Below are 15,228 nucleotides of genomic sequence, written 5' to 3'. Positions count from 1 at the left end.
CACCTGTTGATGAAAGCAAATAAATGCCTCTGTGCTCCTAAAGTACCTTGTAAATATAGTGGACGATTTGGAGACCATCCATTGATTCTGACTGGTGAATCGATGCACAGCTGGTAGATTGCCATACCCAACATGAATGATGCATATGTGCCATGCAAATTATTCATCAATTTATGGTTTAGCGAGATAATGCAGCTCCAAGTCTGGAAAGGAGTAGTGGCGGATATCACCCAGTTATGCTTCCACCCCTTGCCTCACCATTTTTAATCATAATGAGCTAGTCAGAGTATGTGTTGTGGAATACAAAAGTATAAATCTAATCCATGAGAACTAACAAAAGTACAGTCTTGAGTGGGGACAGCTTTCCAACAAACACTTTGACCTGATCTAATGTGACATAATGTGTGATTGTGACTGGTTCCTTATGTTGCTGAAAGTGCATGAAAGTTTACAAAAATTCATTGACCTTTGTTGTTGTGGGGGAATTCTAAAGAAGCTGTCATTGTTCTGCACATTTGCTTTTGCTTTGTGTATGACTGTAAACTTGACCATGGAATGGAATTCCCCTTTCATTTTAACACACGCATTTCCTGTCTTTGTGAAAATTTTCTCTGTTCCCTGGCATTGATTTGTGGTAGTGCAGATTAGTTTCCAGAGAAGACTGTATTATCCATAAACTGTCACAGAAAACTAATAAGAGTAAATAATTGTGAAACAACAAACAATTATGTATTTCATTTTCTTGGATGTCAGGAACCACAAGCACTATCACATTGAATTTCTCCAATATACATTTGTTGGTTTGCATACAGGTGGGTGATTTTGCCATCTTGCTGAAGTCGGGCTTCACTCGCTGGCAAGCGGCCAAATCCCAGATATCGACAGCTCTTGGAGGACTCTTGGGCGCCATGGTAACCCTCCTCTGTGAGTCAGCAAAAGAAGCCGGTGAGTTGATCTCTTACGGAGAGGATGATATGAGAGTGGGAGGTGTTTGGTGCCATCAGGAGTAGCTGTAGAATAACCTTGCTCTTTTGTATATTCAGATTGCCTTATGGGCACTGCATGTAACATAGAATTAAAACACCCTGATGGGAAAAAAAAATTGTTTAGCACGTAGATGTAGCAGTACATCAATACACTGCATGAACACATTTTTTTTTTTTTGAATTGGCATATCACAGGGGCTGTTCCTGAGTACAGTAGTTCCAAGCATACAGACAGTGACAGGCAGCAGTAGGGATGTAGGCAGCAGTAGGGATGTAGGCAGCAGTAGGGATGTAGGCAGCAGTAGGGATGTAGGCAGCAGTAGGGATGTAGGCAGCAGTAGGGATGTAGGCAGCAGTAGGGATGTAGGCAGCAGTAGGGATGTAGGCAGCAGTAGGGATATAGGCAGCAGTAGGGATGTAGGCAGCAGTAGGGATGTAGTTGTTGCAAGGCAATCCATCCTGAGGGTGTGAAATTTTATTTATCGAGATATTTGCCCAGATGATTTCTTTCATGTCCCTAATGATGTTCTCCTCATCCATTTCATTTCCCTTACACAGGCGAGCGATCAGCATGGATTCTCCCTTTCACAGCTGGAGGATTTTTATATATTGCCATGGTAACAGTTCTCCCAGACCTACTGCAAGAGTCAAGTCCAAGGTACAAACAGCAGCCCAATCTGAAGCTTGAGTTTAAACTTCAAGTTAAAGACTCCGTAGTGTGGGGAATGTGGGTGGTCAGATTGAATTGATCCTCATTCGCTCCTCACTGGGGTATATTTGAAAATCATGAATAGCACCAGTCAGCTATGTGTCAACAAATATGTGCATGGAAGCATAGGCTCATTGGTTAGGGTTGACTCCAGTTGAGATTCTTCGTCCGTGTGTGTACTTAGAAAAAGATCAGTGATAAAGCCGTGTACAGTTTGTTACAGGGATTCTTGAATATATCCCAGCTGGGGCAGCCTTCCCACTCCATGGTAATCCCATCCTACTGGGTCTTTAACCTGTTGAGGATGAGTCAGGAGTATACATGGGCAGGTGTCTATGGGAAATGCATGTTGTAGCAAATTCAGCTCGCCCTCAACAGGTTACAATGTAATGAAGGATATGCTCCTCGTAAGCCCCCCCAAAATGATATCCAAACTCCCATAGGTGATGAAGATACTTGCTCTGGACAAGTCGTCTCCTGCCTGGTAGAAGGGCTTTGAGACTTCTGGGCTCTATAAATCACAAAGAATGATGGTCAAATGATGACTGTGAAAGAGCTTTTATAACTGTCAAATTATGTCACAAGGGGGAAAAAAAAAAGATTTTTGGGTGACAAGACATTCTAAGGCCCTTCTGCTGAGCAGGCAACGAAGTGTACGATTGTTATTGAGCAAATTCCTGTTGCATAACATCCTTCCTGGAAGAATTTATTCCTGTAGATGAATTTCTTGAATGGGATAATGCAGTGACATACTGTATTTACTGCAAATGAATGCAGAGACAATGACTAGATCTGACAGCACTTGACAGGTATGCAGTCACTCTCTCTATCCCATTCCCTCTCTTCCTCTCTCACAAAGATATTCAAACCAACAAACATGTAAACATGCACAACAGCGGCTCCATTTACACAAAATTGGCTTTATCGTTTGTATTCCAATGTGAAATGAGAAAATATAATGATATCATTTTTTTATTTCTATTTTTGACAGTTGAACATGAAGGAAGGAGGTTGTTAGTATCAGTGCCATGAGAGAAGGAAACAGCTACATGGACTTTGTTGGACTGATTTTTTTTTCTCCCTTGAACTGAAATATATTGTTCATGGTTGTATTTCACTTATACTGGGTAAAGGAAACAGGAACAGATGTAATGGAAGTGAAGTTTCAGAAACACATGGTCTCAAAATGTATGCACAGTGACATTCTGTTGCAAACCCTTACAGTTTCCCACCAAGCACCATCAGTATGTATTCTGCCTGGCAGTAGGCATCAAGACACCATGTTGGCATTGCATTAAGAAAAGTGAACTGCCATCCCTTACAAAATTGCAGATGGAAAAGCTGAGAAAATGCAAAATAAGTTGATCAAGTTGAAGGACAAGAAAATCAGATTTTGTTTCTTAAGTCAGAAGATTCATATCTTAGCAACCTATTTTCAGAATTCCACAGTTTTACAAACATGATTTGAAATCTATGAGTCTGGTTTTCCCAAAGCACATATTGTAAAAATCTTGTTTTACAGTGCTGTGCAATATCTCCTGCATGTTTGACTGCATTTTCATATCAGCACTGATTTCCTCAAACTTTTTTTATCTAGTCACCAGCTTGTTTAATTGGTAGATCCTTTGGCAATAAATAAGTCAGAAGATTCATATCTTAGCAACCTATTTTCAGAATTCCACAGTTTTACAAACATGATTTGAAATCTATGAGTCTGGTTTTCCCAAAGCACATATTGTAAAAATCTTGTTTTACAGTGCTGTGCAATAACTCTTGCATGTTTGACTGCATTTTCATATCAGCACTGATTTCCTCAAACTTTTTTTATCTAGTCACCAGCTTGTTTAATTGGTAGATCCTTTGGCAATAAAGTGGGACAAATAACATATTATTGATAAAATTACACAATAGTCAACTCAACTGCATTGTGGCAGTTTCACATTTCACAGCATTGTGGCATTTTCACATTTCACAGCTTGCCACATTTTTTTTTACGCCAGTTATGTGATTCATGTTTCACAAAAGAGTAGCCTGTCTTTAAAAGTGAAGCTGAACCAATCAAACATACTTGAATCGCTGTGTTCCATGTTTGATGGTATCCATGACAACCGAATGTTGGAGGAGAAGACTCGGAAGTTCTTAGTTATTGTGCAAGGATATTACCAATAATAGGCTTCCCTAGCGGTTTTGAAAGATTTCAGTGTTATATAGGCTTGCCATGATGAAGATTCATTGGAGTAATCAACAAAAATATTGTACACTGCTTTGAACCACTAGTAAAATTATGGATCTCTTAGTAACAGGAAAACACTATTTTCCTTTGGGCTGCACCCTACAGAAAATAATGTCATTCCTGCCACCTTCACAATCCTGGATTTCAACTTGTTATGACACACATAAGACCAGAGGAATTGCACAAAATAACAAGCGATCAAAGTTAACACTATATACTTGTTATCAGGTAATTTCCCTTTTCATTACTTTGTTTTCAGTAAAGAAAAGACAAAATTTCAAGATTATGAAGTACACATGGCAATGACCAATTTTATGTAAACTACATTAGTCCTCAATTATAGTAATACATTGCCACAAATTCAATGAATTCTTGACAATTGTGGCTGTTATATAGAATGAACATACAGGTGATAAAATTACACAGTCCAATTCTGAATAATCCTGAAGTATATGATCTGGTAAAAGTCCACTGGGTCAGTGATACCAAATTCTTGACTGCTGACTGCGTTCAAAGTATCCCATAGACCATCCTAGAAATTCTTGTTAGCATACTAAAAGTTTGGAAACCAATTATGACTCCTCACCTGGCACATTTTGTTTACACAGTTTTAATCCACCTGCCTGGACCTGCAGTTCATGTACACTGGCAAAATGCCCAGCTTATACAGACACATGCAATACAAACATTCAAAACAGTCTCAGTGCCCTTCAAAATAAACTGCTATTCCTGCCACCTTGAAATCCATAGTTTGAAGGAGAGCCTCTCAATGCATGACATAGAAAATATTGCTAAGCCTCCCACCTTGGAATCCATAGTTTCAATAAGAGTCTTTCAGTGCATGGTATATAAAACATTGCTATTCCTTCAGCTGGAGGCTGTCAGTGTATGCTATATGTGTTTGCTATGACTTACTTCTTTTTTTTTTTTTGGTTGTACAGTACGATACTAGTACAATACTGAAAAGAAAAAAAAATGTCAATTTTATGAGACGTGTAGCATGTTATCATGCACCACTGAACCAACAAAAAGTCGCCAGACATGGAATTTTATTTAAGGGCAGATTCTAAAAGAGCAGAATTTAAGCTTTAAAATGATGTATAACACAATTCAAATGGACTCTCCTAACTAGACTAAATATTGGAAAGAAAGTACTTACTCTGGGAAAGTGTATACTGAGAAAAGAGGCTGTGAAGTAAAGGGTCTGCTGAAGTGCTTAATCCTCCCAAGCGATTCTCTGTATATTGAATGGGACCCGGGAATGGGACAAAAACAGGGTGTAGAACTCTGTAGCAACAACAATGAAGGGCTTATCAGAGTAGGCTGAAATTTGGCATGCACTATTAACACATTCTATCCATGAATAATACAAACTTTCAAAACAGTAGCAGCATTCTTTTAAAAGTTATTAGAGTTGAAAACGAAAAATGTGTGAAGGAATTTTAAGAAATGGAAAGGGGAGTGTAATGCATAACTAATCCCATGATTCTGTAGAAAAAGTGTTCTAGAAAAACTGCTGAAGACACAAATTCCCATTTGTTTTATGATACCAAACTTTAGAATAATGTAGAAGAAGGACTGATCTTTCAGAAAAATGTGAAAAACTATATATTGACAAGATTGACCTGTTTCACCTATTTTGAGTCCTCACATAAAATCAGGGCATGCAACTTTTTGTTGGTTTTGTGATGCATGGTCACATATGATATGGTATTTCCCGGGGATATCCTGTTGGGCAATTCCATGATTAGAAAGACGTGACATCAATAAAATAATGTGCCTCATTATGTTAATCTTTGATTTAGGTATCACCTATAAATGCCATGGATGTTTAGAAATGATCAAATCATAAAGGTATTTCAAATTCAGCACAAATTATTTTTGTCATTTTCATTGATTTTTTTTTTTGAGATCTCAAACCTATCATTAAAAATGTCCTTTTGGGACTGGGGACAATAAAATTCAATGAAAATTACAGGGGCTTAAAATGGGCTTAAAATTAAAGGGGCGAAATGACCAGGGGAGTTACTGTGGACAGACTGTAATGTGACTAACCATGCTTTTAAGGTCTAGTGGAAATATTATGGCTTGAGCTGTTGAAAAATTTGCTAAAACATTTGCCATGATGCTATTATTGAAATTTATATGTAACTTTTTTTGAAGTATTTTACATTTTAGCAAACTTTTGGGCTGAGACATTTGATTTTTTTTCTCATGTCCTTATATGGTAATGTTACTAACCAACCTTTAAGTTATCATGGCAACTCTAATATTTGTTTAATAGTATTCTTTCTTTTCTATATCATAAACCTAAGAAGGGTGAACATGTGGTAAAGTAATAGAGACTTGAAATGAATAGATTGTGATGGAATAGTAGTAAAAGCAAATGTGAAAATTTTCTTAAATGCAATGTTACTGTACCCACAAAATTGCCCTTTTGGAGACAATGGGATAGGGTTGAAATGATACACATGTATTTTTCTTCAAAGTTTCCCTGTGTGAGGTGTAACTCTCATTATTCCTTTTCTCTGATTTAACAGGGAGTCCATAAGGCAAGTTGTCTGCCTCCTAGCTGGCATAGCCGTCATGGCCGCCGTAAGCCTTGTCGTGGAATAGACTGAGATGAGAGATCCTGTTCACTGCCGAAACAACAGCAGCAGTCTACACGAGCTTCAGGAAAGGATTGGCCACACCCCTGGTGACCTTGATGCTTCTTCAGGATTGAGCCACCTTGTGTAGAAGCAATTAGGTCTGGGGCGCAGTACTTTGTTGGATATACAGCAAGTGTTTGGTGTATTTAAACACCATAAAGAGGAATGTTTTGGCAGCATCTGGTTTAACAGACTTGGAATATTATGACATCATTGTAATGATAGCTGGTAATTGAGGTTTGGTATTCAAATGTCAATTTGAGAGATTTGACAGTTATTGCAAATTTCAAGACATAATGAGATATGTGAGAACACAACCTCAACTCCATGGTGACAAGACATTTGCTCCTGCAACAATTGCTCCGTTCTTATTTTCTCCAAGGACTTAGGGTTAGAGTTGGGGTTTTGACAGGGTTTAATGTTTAGTTTGATGTGAGGATTATGATTAGGGTGAGGGTTATGTGTGTGGTTTCATAGCATGCAGATATTTTATGGAAGCAATTGACCCAACTCAACACATGCCCATATTTTTATGTATCATGACAAAATTGCACTGGAACTCGAGGTTGTCTGGATTGCCAACATGCATAGCTTTTTTCACTAAGTGAGCATAAACCCGCATCAGCTCACAAAACCTTGCAAAATCTTGTGAAAATAAAGCTATGAAATAAAAAGAGATGGAAACACATATTCGTAAGCTTGAATGGATATGAAGTTTAAGGCAGTCATTTTAAAACATATTTACCAAAACTGTGTTGTACGTAGGTTGTGAACCTCTGATATGCAACATTGTATGTCTTGAACTTTATCCTGACCAGTAGCACATATTCCTACTCCCAAGATATTACTGAAACATCCATCTCACAAAATGGTGATTCCACTACAATCCTCGTCTCCTTCGTAATTTGAGCATTTCTGAAGTGTCACTATCTTCCTGGTCAGCACAAAATTTTGAACATATCCAACACTTCTGTAAGGAGAATACAGAGGTGTCAGAGTGCATCACAATTGCCTTACCAGTGCATGAAAAGCAGCACATTCGTGGCCTTAATGTGGTAGCAATGGCGATAGCTTAACTCAAGCACATTGAAAGTGATTTCCATCGCCCTTGTTTTTAGACCAATTTTAGAAATGATACAACCATGGGCGGCATACTTCAAGCTGGTGTCCTCAATTGAGCGTCCTGCTTTTCATTTCTAGGCCCCACTCTTCTCAATATCTCATCAAACATTTCTGGTTTCCATCCTCAAAAAAAAAAAGAAAAGAAGGAAGAATAATGAAGTGTCCTCAATTGGTAACTCTCTCATCAACCTGTCATTAAAAGCTGGATTCAAGTTTTCTTTCTCCAGACAGCCATGCTTGGAGCCAAAATCTCTTTAGCCTCCTTCTCCTCCTTCTGTCCTGGGATTCAAGTTGTAACTGGCACTGTTGTAGAAAGCTAAAATGTAAGAGTGAACAGTGGAGACTGACCCCTAGAAGGTGTGTCTGGTAACTATGGTATAGGACACATCAAACTCCTCATGTTCCAGGGTAACATGCAGCAAAGAAGATACCAGGCAGGTTTGCAACCAGCCTCTCCTCATGGCAGTATAGCTATTAAGATAAAAGGATTTATCATGATCCGTGCTATACACTAACCATCCGACACATGACCAGTCTCTTGCTTCGTTATCGAGTTCACAAACATACGTAGACTTCTTGCCTTGCCTTTAAATGAAAAGGGAGGGATAACAATTACTGCCAACAAAAGCCTATAAACTGTTCTGCCCTTTTTGTTGAATAGGGAAGGGTAAAAATTACTGTTTCTAGAAAGCACAGTACACCAATGACAAAAAATAGATGAACTTTACATAGTGCAGGCACGGTTGGAGAATACTGCAAAGTACAATGCTGCTATGTGACATGTACAATGGAAAGTGTATACAAAATTTGTAGCTGTCACACACTTAAACACACCTACAGCTGTATTTATATTTTATATTTTATATATTTGTATTTGTATTTTTTTTCATGATGTCATGATTACGGCTGCCTACATAATTCCTCTCCTGGAAAGGATGGTTTCATAACCACATCAGGTGAACCCAAAAGACTTAATGTGTCAAACAGTCACTAGTGGTTCTGAAACAATTTGAATTAAAGTTATGAATTACAACTTATTTTTATATTCCTCTAGCTATTGTATCATGAGATATCAAAAATATTACATCCTCTCATTTCCTGTGAATTGAAATGGTTGTTACATTTTTACTGCAGTGTAGGGTCCTTCATTTATTTTGCCTATATTTATAGTTTAATAACTTAGAACCAGGATTACAGGGATAAAAACTACACCTTGTGTAAATTAACATTACTCAGTATATGGCATTTTGAAGAATTTATGATCATTTATGTACAAAATGTAGTTATCATATCACTTGTTAATCAAGGTAGCCAAGTACTTAGTGGTTGTAGTCATTTTGTTTTGATATTATACTGCTCTTACAGTGCCTACTGTCAAAGGAAGCTGATTTCATTTAGCATATATTTTGCTGTTTTTGTCCTACAACAATGTGATGCTATTCACAAACTCTTCCAGTGAAAGCCTTCCAAGCCAACATGTGAAAAGGAATACTCACCCACTATGAAATAGTCTGAAAGCATGTTTCTGCTCATACTCATTGCCTGTGATACCTCTAGACATACCCATTTAGCTTGAGGGAAGAGGTAGTATACATTCTTCTGTTAAAAAACCTCTATTTTTAATCATGCTGTTATGATAGCTTGTAGGAAGAGGTAGACAGGTTTCTAATGAAGAGGACAGGCAACTGAAGTGTTATAGTCAATCGTGTTCTCCTGCTGTTAGAGTAGTCATTTTGTAATGCAGTGTTATGTTCTTGTTTTTCAATAGCTAAATTGATTAGCTCTGATCGGCTCCCATTGGTTGGAGCACTGGGCTCTTTTTGAGAGACAATGTTGTAGATGGTATGCAGGACTTGAAAGAGGAGGTCATGGGTTCAAAGTCTGCCCAACGCTTACACCTTGGGCAAGATGTTAGTACCCATGGTGGTCATCTTCATCTAAGTTTGTAATTGGGTGCCTGGCAATGCTGGAGGGTATTGATGGCAGGGGTGTCTGAAAGATCAGTGCTAACACCAAAGCGGTTGGCCTGTGTGATGTAACAGACCATGTTATATCAATTGTATGAGTTTCAGTGAGGTTGGTAATGTACCTAATGCCCAATTGGTTGGGCAGCCAAAGCTCTCAGTAGAGAGGAGAAAAATGTGAAGGAAGGAAATGTTGAACCATTAGCAAAATAACTTTTAAATATCAATGCTGAGTAGAACCCCTGACTAGTAGTCCTAATGTAGGATGTGTTTGCATATGTGTACATATGTTTGTGTTTGTTTGTGTGTGTGTGTGCGTGTGTGTGTGTGCATGTATGTGTAAGAGTGTGTTTTTGTGTATGTCTTATCATAGTGAAAGTGTTGGTATATTTTTCAATATCTCAGTTTCCAGTTAATATTCCTCATAAAGTACAAGGGGCATGCAAACACACAATGAAGAAATTTAGTTAGCTCAGTCGGTAGTGCGTCTGCCTCATGATCCAAAGGACCCTGGTTCGATTCGTGGGTCCCACTGAACAATGTTGTGTGTAATCATACCATCCCCTCTAGTAAGAGGCAAAACACTCTGTCCATGGGATAGGACATAAAATGGAAGCCCTGTGTGTGAGAGAGTCACTACTCATGCACGTAAAAGAGCCTGCTTCATTTATTCATTGCAAAGAGCAGGGTGTTTAACTTGGTGAAGTGGTCCCGCCTTACATCCAGGTGGACCCCATGGAAGACCAGCTATTGCAGCTGAATATGGGCTATCCAGCCATCTTCTCAGATGGAAATTAAAAAAAAAAACAACAAGCAAATGATTAGACCTTCCAGCCCTGTCTGCCCATTGAGGAAGAAAAAAAAAAATCACTGTGTTTGCGCCCTCTATTCTTTTGTACGCCATCTCTCTGCTTGAACAACTTTTGTGCCCACCAAAAAAGGTAGGGATATCACAGTTCTCTTTTTTTTCTCAATATTCAAGGATATTCCTATAAATAGGCTGACTTTTCAAAGAATATAAAAAACCTCTGCATGTATGAAATACTGTACTCTGCCAGTTTAACCTATAGAGTATGGGAACTGCATACATGATGTATCAATGTGCATTATATTTAGGAGGCAGTGGAGTTAATAGTTGCCATGTACATGGATCTGATGTGCCTTTAGGAACTTGCAAGTGCCTAACATAACTTTCATGCTTCTATTTTTTTAATGCTTAAAACTTATAATTGTTGTAGAGGCATTTATGTCTCCTCGGCCATGTCATGGGCACAATTGCTGGTGTAGCAGTGGTAATACTATACAATTGTAATGGCTTGAGGCATTATATTGAAGAAACTATCATAATTTGTATGTAGAAATGTAAGACTTGCCATATTTCGTTTCTGATGTCAGAGTTTTAAGGTCACATGTCAAAGTCACTAGCCAACATTTCACATTATCAAGGGATGGTTTACAAATTTGTGATAAGATTAAATCAGAATTTGTTGCAAGAATAATCCCTAGTAAGGCTGTCATGACGTGTGAACTTACTTCAATTTGTCTTGCTCTACACATGAAATTTGTAAGATCGCAACAGCTGATCTATATTTCATTTCTAGAGGGAGACAAATTGAAGAAAAGTTACACCTCAACCTTCACCCGTCTGCTTAATTATAAGACTGTCATGTTGTCTGATTTTTGGGAATCCAATGCTGATTGTAATCAAGGTCACATGATGTGATTTTTACAATTTGCCACAGCTCATACCCCTTCAGAAGCATATTTGAAGCTCTTTATTGTCCAGTATGAATGAAGGGGGATCCCATCAGGGAGGTGAGACAAAAACCTCCCTGATCCCATGCAGCCTGAACCTCAGACACTCACATTTCAAGGAGGCTGTTTGCAGGTAGTTCAGATTTGTGTCAGAAGTAATAGTGGCAGATCAAAAATGATCATGTGTCTTCAGTGGTTGCTAATCTGTGGTGGTTTGTGAATTGTGGGTGGTCAAAACGGGAGCATGTTCCCTGGCATCACATCATGAATTGTTTGCCTATCTTTGTAATGATTTATGGAAACAAAGCAAATGAACAGTGGAAAGGAAAACTTGAAGATGGTTATTATACACTAATATCTATCCAAACAGAAATGGGAAGTGGAATTGTCAGAAATGCATATTGATGGGGAAAATTTGTGATCACCTGCAATGTTAAATTTAGAAATGAAGCATATGTGCTGCTCTTTACGAAAGAAATTATTGCGTTTTTAGAGTGCTTTTAGATATTTATTGATGAACTGAAGGTAGAGAACTGTGATGTTTATGATGAAGAATGTCAGGTACCAGAATATTCTGTTGTTATGAATTAACAGATTTACTTGTCAAGTGGGTTTGGTTTCTAGTGGAAGTTCCAATCTTTATTCATCATTAGATAAAGTGTATGAGACAAGTTTTTAGCCTAGTGATTCTCTCGTTTCCAAGTAGATATGCCCATATTTCTAAATCTCATTGGCATTCATTGCATATGGGATGCATAGTTTTTGTAAAAGGAATTGAAATCCACGTGAAAGATTTTTGTTTACAAGTTATCGTTGGTGGGGTGACAAAACCTCCTATCTCAAAAATGTCAAATGTTCAGGAGAGCTAAAAAACATGGCTGTCATATCATGTAAGTCAATGGAAACAGCCAACTTTTATTTATCATTTGTGACCTTATTTTTGCAGATGGGCATATAAGGATTGGGAATTACATAGTAATGGTTCCTAGCTTCAATATAATGAAGAAAACTCATTTTCACCAAATATTGAGATACGAGGTTTTGTCACCCCACCAATGTTATGCTCCTCTACGAGTGTATAAAGCTGAGATATCTCGTTTGTATCCTTTTCTGCCTCAAAACACTCAACTATGTGGAGAACTCACATCAGTACTTCAATGATGGTGGTAATAATTGTGATGGCAACAATGAACATAACTATGATAGAGATGATGCTATTATAATATTGTCATTATATTTTTGACAGCTACCTGTATTTCTTTTATTGTTATCAAATTATATTTCAAAGAAGTGAAGCAAGTTTTTTGGTAAGTCTTGGTAAATGATACTGATCTTCTTGCACATGTGCACAAGTTGATTTCAAGGTGCTAAAATGTGTTTCTTTCACATGTACATGGATTTGATTGGTGCAAAGTGCACTGATAGATGTTTATGCCCCTCTAGCACAAAAGTCACTGCCCTTGATGATGTCCATGTGGTTCAAAATCAAATTGGTCTTTTAGTCTCTGAAAAATACTTGCCACTTAGTGCTTTAATAGGCTAGTTTTGTTTGTGAATGTCAAGATATATTGCATGTTTATAATATTATGTTCTTGCATTACCTTTCAAAGAGATGGGAGGACAGTTTCTGAATGTTACAGTATAATGGGCATTTCATCATATAACTATGATTAAATGCATACAATGAAAGTGACTATGTGATGTGAAAATCATGTGGTGGGTAGTAGAGAATTAAAGATAGATGATAACAATAAAGTTTTATCGGAATCCTACATCACTGAGTTCAGGTGTCTTTTTAGTGTCCCAATACTTGTACTCTACTAGGAGCAACACACGCAACTTTATTCTGCGTTTCATGTATTCAATGTAATTGTAAATCCTTGTTGTGCCACACCATGGTATTCTTGCTTTCTATAAAGTACATGTACCACATTTATGTACTCGTGCAATTTCACATGGTCTACAAAGTACTAACGCATGATGTCATCACCATTCATTGCCATGGAAACTGGTTCTAAACAACCCCACATGTCTGTGCACATTGTTTCTAACTAAGCTTGCACCTGGTTCCAATCCAAGCAATAACAAATGACTGTGACATCATCACTTTGGTACTCTGTGCCTATTGACTGGATATACAAGTTGTACGACTGATTCCATTGTAAGGTATTTTGATTTGCCCATTAACGGTACGTGGTGTTGCCAATGACTTATAATGTTACACTGTACATAGATATTGTACTGGGGAATTAGTTTTGGCTGCATATCTTCTCATTTTTTTTTTTTTTTTTTTTTGGGGGGGGGGTTGTTTAGCGGTATGTAGTCAAATATATGCAAGGGTACTATTTTCAAACATGTACAAGCAGTAAATGTTCTCTATTTTTAGTTTTGCAGTGAAAACTGGAGAAACGAGAAGACATTGATCTGGGAATGCATGATTTGAACTGAATCCTAAGTGGCATTGATGTAGCTGCACTGCTTTTCCCTTGTGATTGAGGAAATGGATTGACATTTCACAATGTTTGGAATTTATCAAATTTTCCCCAACGTTTCAATTATTTAAGTTTTTTTCCAACATTGAGCCGGCATCAAAGCGACACTGAAATAAAAAGGACTAAAAAATGGATGAAGGATAACTCAGAATGGCAATGTGTCTACCAAAATGGGATCATTGTTTTTATGTATCATGTAATGTGTAATCTTCTTGAAATTGTTCAGTGAAGTTACCATGTAACCGTCTAAAGAATTATAAACTCATGCAATTTCTGTAATCATCCAAACATAACAATTCTATTTCAAAATTATCTGTGTCCATGTTCTTTAATATTCTTTGTATCTACTCCAGTCCAGGGATATGACTTTTAGCTCACCTGAGCCTCAAGTGAGCTATTGTGATCGCCCTTCGTCCGGCGTCCGGCGTCCGGCGTCCGGCGTGCAGCGTGCGTAAACTTTTTACATTTTCATCTTCTTCTTGAAAACCCCAAGACCGATTTTCACCAAACTTGGCAGGTAGCATCCCTAGGGGGTTAGGAACTCAGTTTGTTAAAATGGGCACCATGCCCCACCCAGGGGGCCTCCAGGGCGGCCTCAAACCTCCCAAAATTAAGGAATCTGTAAAATTTTTCTTTTCTAGAACCAGAAGTGATAGAGCTAAGTTAATACTATGAGTTAGTACAGTGATGACTGTAGTTTCAAGTTTGTTTTTGGCAGAATCGGGGTGCCCCCCCCCCCTGGGACCAAGGGGAGGGGGTGGGGTGGGGAGGGGAGGGGTCCTAATGGGGCCTAAATTGTACATTTTCATCTTCTTCTTGAGAACCCCATGACCCATTTTCACCAAACTTGGCAGGTAGCATTCCTAGGGGGTTAGGATTTCAATTTGTTAAAATGGGCATCATGCCCCACCCAGAGGGCCCCCAGGGGGGGGGGGGGGGGCCAAACCCCCCCCCCAAAAAAAATGAAGGAATCTTTAAAAGTCTTCTCTAGAATCAGAAGTTATAGAGCTAAGATAATACTATGAGTGAGTACATTAATGAATGTAGTTTCAAGTTTGATCAGAGTAGATCCAGGAGTGCCCCTCTTGGGGGGCAGGGGCGGGGGAAGGGGGGGGGGTTGGGAAGGTCCAAATAGGGGCCTGAATTGTACATTGTTATCTTCTTCCTGAAAACCTCGTAATGGATTTTTGTCAAACTTGGCAGGTAGCATCCCTTGGGGGGTTAGGATCTCAATTTATCAAAATGGGCACCATGCCCCACCCAGAGGGCCCCAGGGGGCCATAATCCCCCCAAATTATGGAATCTTTAAAAATTTG

The 15,228-nt window shown here is 38.4% G+C and overlaps 1 protein-coding gene across 1 annotated transcript in view; it reads left to right on the top strand.

Moving 5' to 3' along the window:
• LOC139720129 (zinc transporter ZIP13-like) overlaps positions 1 to 12,657 on the top strand; it is a 45,614-nt gene extending 32,957 nt beyond the window's left edge. The window contains 3 exon segments of the mRNA XM_071631503.1: positions 813 to 945; positions 1,545 to 1,644; positions 6,469 to 12,657. Of these exon segments, the coding sequence (XP_071487604.1) occupies positions 813 to 945; positions 1,545 to 1,644; positions 6,469 to 6,544 (309 nt within the window). The 3' untranslated portion in view covers positions 6,545 to 12,657.
• The last annotated feature ends 2,571 nt before the right edge of the window (positions 12,658 to 15,228 follow it).

This window comes from Diadema antillarum, unplaced genomic scaffold (assembly GCF_040938485.1).
Source record: "Diadema antillarum isolate AM-2024a unplaced genomic scaffold, OU_Dant_1.0 scf00000010, whole genome shotgun sequence".
Taxonomy (NCBI): Eukaryota; Metazoa; Echinodermata; class Echinoidea; order Diadematoida; family Diadematidae; genus Diadema; species Diadema antillarum.
The sequence above is the reverse complement of the archived record's forward strand: the minus strand, read 5'-3'. Positions and strand labels throughout refer to the sequence as shown.